General features: G+C 53.6%; 1 protein-coding gene across 1 annotated transcript; it reads left to right on the forward strand.

Moving 5' to 3' along the window:
* Positions 1-1,086: 1,086 nt before the first annotated feature.
* LOC138352770 (ribosome-binding protein 1-like) lies at positions 1,087-2,883 on the forward strand. The gene has a single exon (XM_069305359.1). The coding sequence runs from the start codon at positions 1,087-1,089 to the stop codon at positions 2,881-2,883; it is 1,797 nt and encodes a 598-aa protein (XP_069161460.1).
* The last annotated feature ends 1,081 nt before the right edge of the window (positions 2,884-3,964 follow it).

Consider the following 3,964-nt stretch of genomic DNA (forward strand, 5'->3'; position numbering starts at 1 on the left):
TCCTTGGGTCCTGGGGCGCCATCAGGTGGAAGATGGAGCTCCATTAACCAACAGGTGGGGGCGTCATGTGAAGATAACGTTTGAATCTGGGGCCAGATTCACGAAGCACTCACGTACTTACGAACCTGTACATCTTTCCTCAATCTTTGACGACTTTGGTTACATTTAATAAACAGTTTACAAGCGTGAAAACTTGCCAATCAACTGTTGTTATTGTTATAAACAGCCTCCTGGTGCTTCGGGGCTCATTAACTGTTTAATAATTGTAAACAAAGCCGCCAAAGATTGAGAAAAGATGTACAGGTTCGTAAGTGCTTGTTATAAACAGCCTCCTGGTGCTTCGGAGCTCATTAACTGTTTAATAATTGTAAACAAAGCCGCCAAAGATTGAGAAAAAATGGACAGGTTCGTAAGTGCTTGCGTAACTGCTTCGTGAATCTGGCCCCTGTCCCACACACACACACACTTTGGGCCCTTATGGTATTCCTGGGATGTCTACACTATGTCCACAATTATCTTATCCTCTTATCCACCATTTAGTCAGAACTTTCCTTGATATTGGCTTTCCCATAGAGAATTAATCCATTTCAAGTGAACAAATCCACAAGGGCCGTGACGAGGATTCGAACCTGCGTCCGAGAGCATCCCAGACGCTGCCTTAATCGACTGAGCTACGACAGGCATCACACAATTGGGATTTCTGTGTGTGATCCATTTCGAATACGAATCTCAATGAAGCTATTAACATGAATGTTCGGTATTTTCTGTATACACATATTTTCCCGATTTTTTAAACACATATTCACGATTTTCCTGTATACATACTCAAGATATCGGCATCTTTTGGGGAAATTCTTTCGCTGTAAACAAACATATTTCAAAGAAAATTGGTGCATCGAGAATGGGATTTAGTGGAGTAACTGAAGAAAAAAAATGGATTCGTATTAGAAAATCTTGTTTATAATATATTATAGGAGATAAAACCCTTGAGAAGCTGTAATTTCGGAAGTTATCATTACAGGGAAAAAAGAGAGGACTTTGAGGAGACATGATCGGAACATACATGATACTCATCAAAACCCATTAATGAGAATAGAATCAGAAAGAGTCGGAAGTAATGGTCGTCGTGAAGCTATTAGGGGCGTGGGTCGTCATAGCGACGCTACTGGTGACGTGGGTCGTCATGGCGACGATCCTGGTGACGTGGGTCGTCATGGCGACGCTACCGGTGACGTGGGTCGTCATGGCGACGCTAGTGGTGACGTGGGTCGTCATGGCGACGCCGCTGGTGACGTGGGTCGTCATGGCGACGCCGCTGGTGACGTGGGTCGTCATGGTGACGCTACTGGTGACGTGGGTCGTCATGGCGACGCCGCTGGTGACGTGGGTCGTCATGGCGACGCCGCTGGTGACGTGGGTCGTCATGGCGACGATCCTGGTGACGTGGGTCGTCATGGCGACGCCGCTGGTGACGTGGGTCGTCATGGTGACGCTACTGGTGACGTGGGTCGTCATGGCGACGCCGCTGGTGACGTGGGTCGTCATGGCGACGCCGCTGGTGACGTGGGTCGTCATGGCGACGATCCTGGTGACGTGGGTCGTCATGGCGACGGCGCTGGTGACGTGGGTCGTCATGGCGACGCTACTGGTGACGTGGGTCGTCATGGCGACGCTACTGGTGACGTGGGTCGTCATGGCGACGCTACTGGTGACGTGGGTCGTCATGGCGACACTACTGGTGACGTGGGTCGTCATGGTGACGCTACTGGTGACGTGGGTCGTCATAGCGATGCTACTGGTGACGTGGGTCGTCATGGCGACGCTCCTGGTGACGTGGGTCGTCATGGCGACGCTCCTGGTGACGTGGGTCGTCATAGCGACGCTCCTGGTGACGTGGATCGTCATAGCGACGCTCCTGGTGACGTGGGTCGTCATGGCGACGCTAGTGGTGACGTGGGTCGTCATGGCGACGCTCCTGGTGACGTGGGTCGTCATGGCGACGCTACTGGTGACGTGGGTCGTCATGGCGACGCTACTGGTGACGTGGGTCGTCATGGCGACGCTCCTGGTGACGTGGGTCGTCATGGCGACGCTCCTGGTGACGTGGGTCGTCATAGCGACGCTCCTGGTGACGTGGGTCGTCATGGCGACGCTAGTGGTGACGTGGGTCGTCATGGCGACGATCCTGGTGACGTGGGTCATCATGGCGACGCTACTGGTGACGTGGGTCGTCATGGCGACGCTACTGGTGACGTGGGTCGTCATGGCGACGCTACTGGTGACGTGGGTCGTCATGGCGACGATCCTGGTGACGTAGGTCGTCATGGCGACGCTACTGGTGACGTGGGTCGTCATGGCGACGCTCCTGGTGACGTGGGTCGTCATAGCGACGCTCCTGGTGACGTGGATCGTCATGGCGACGCTCCTGGTGACGTGGGTCGTCATGGCGACGCTAGTGGTGACGTGGGTCGTCATGGCGACGATCCTGGTGACGTGGGTCATCATGGCGACGCTACTGGTGACGTGGGTCGTCATGGCGACGCTACTGGTGACGTGGGTCGTCATGGCGACGCTCCTGGTGACGTGGGTCGTCATAGCGACGCTCCTGGTGACGTGGGTCGTCATAGCGACGCTCCTGGTGACCTGGATCGTCATGGCGACGCTACTGGTGACGTGGGTCGTCATGGCGACGCCGCTGGTGACGTGGGTCGTCATGGCGACGCTACTGGTGACGTGGGTCGTCATGGCGACGCTAGTGGTGACGTGGGTCGTCATGGCGACGATCCTGGTGACGTGGGTCATCATGGCGACGCTACTGGTGACGTGGGTCGTCATGGCGACGCTACTGGTGACGTGGGTCGTCATAGCGACGCTCCTGGGTAGCGCGAGTCGCCATAGCAACGCTCCTGGATGGCGCGAGTTGCCATAGCAACGCCGCTAGATGGCGCGAGTCGCCATAGCAACGCCGCTAGATGGCGCGAGTCGCCATAGCAACGCCGCAGGATGGCGCCAGTTGCCATGGCAACGCTGGGAGCGCCCTCCGCGCCGCCATATTGTCACAACGACTTTGCTATTATTAGCATTTTTTTCTTTTATTACTTTTGTGTAAAAAATTCCTCTCACGCTTTTGCTGTTATTGACTCCAATCAGTTCCTGCTCGTTTACTTTTATGGAACTACTAATGGCTGTTGTTGTAATGGAAGTAGCTGTTGTAGGTGAGTTGTGAAGGGTTGTTAAACAGTCTCCCTCCGTTACTGGACTTGTTCCTTCGTTATTGGACGTGTTCCTTCGTTACTGGACGTGTTCCTTCGTTACTGGACGTGTTCCTTCAGTACTGGACGTGTTCCTTCATTATTGGACGTGTTCCTTCATTACTGGACGTGTTCCTTCGTTACTGGACGTGTTCCTTCACTACTGGACGTGTTCCTGACGTATTCCTTCATTACTGGACGTGTTCCTTCATTCCTGGGCGTGTTTCTTTCATTCCTGGACGTGTTTCTTTCATTCCTGGACGTGTTACTTCATTCCTGGACGTGTTCCTTCATTCCTGGACGTGTTCCTTCTGTTACTGGACGTGTTCCTTCACTACTGGACGTGTTCCTTCTGTTACTGGACGTGTTCCTTCACTACTGGACGTGTTCCTTCTGTTGCTGGACGTCTCCTTCCATCACTATAAGTCTTTTTTGGAATATGAGGACAAGGATCTAAGATAGAAGGACATGGAAGTAGGAAGAGTGAGAGTGATTAGTGCCCAACCGCTTCCACCATTGGGAATCGGACGCCAACCCTGCCAGAAGCCAGGGTTCCAGACACAAACCCCTGCCTCTCCCCCAGACACAAACCCCCCTGCCTCTTACCCCAGACACAAACCCCTACCTCTCCCCCAGACACAAACCCCTACCTCTCCCCCAGACACAAACCCCCCTGCCTCTTACCCCAGACACAAACCCCTGCCTCTCCCCCA

Source organism: Procambarus clarkii, chromosome 54, assembly GCF_040958095.1.
Source record: "Procambarus clarkii isolate CNS0578487 chromosome 54, FALCON_Pclarkii_2.0, whole genome shotgun sequence".
In the NCBI taxonomy this organism is placed as follows: domain Eukaryota; kingdom Metazoa; phylum Arthropoda; class Malacostraca; order Decapoda; family Cambaridae; genus Procambarus; species Procambarus clarkii.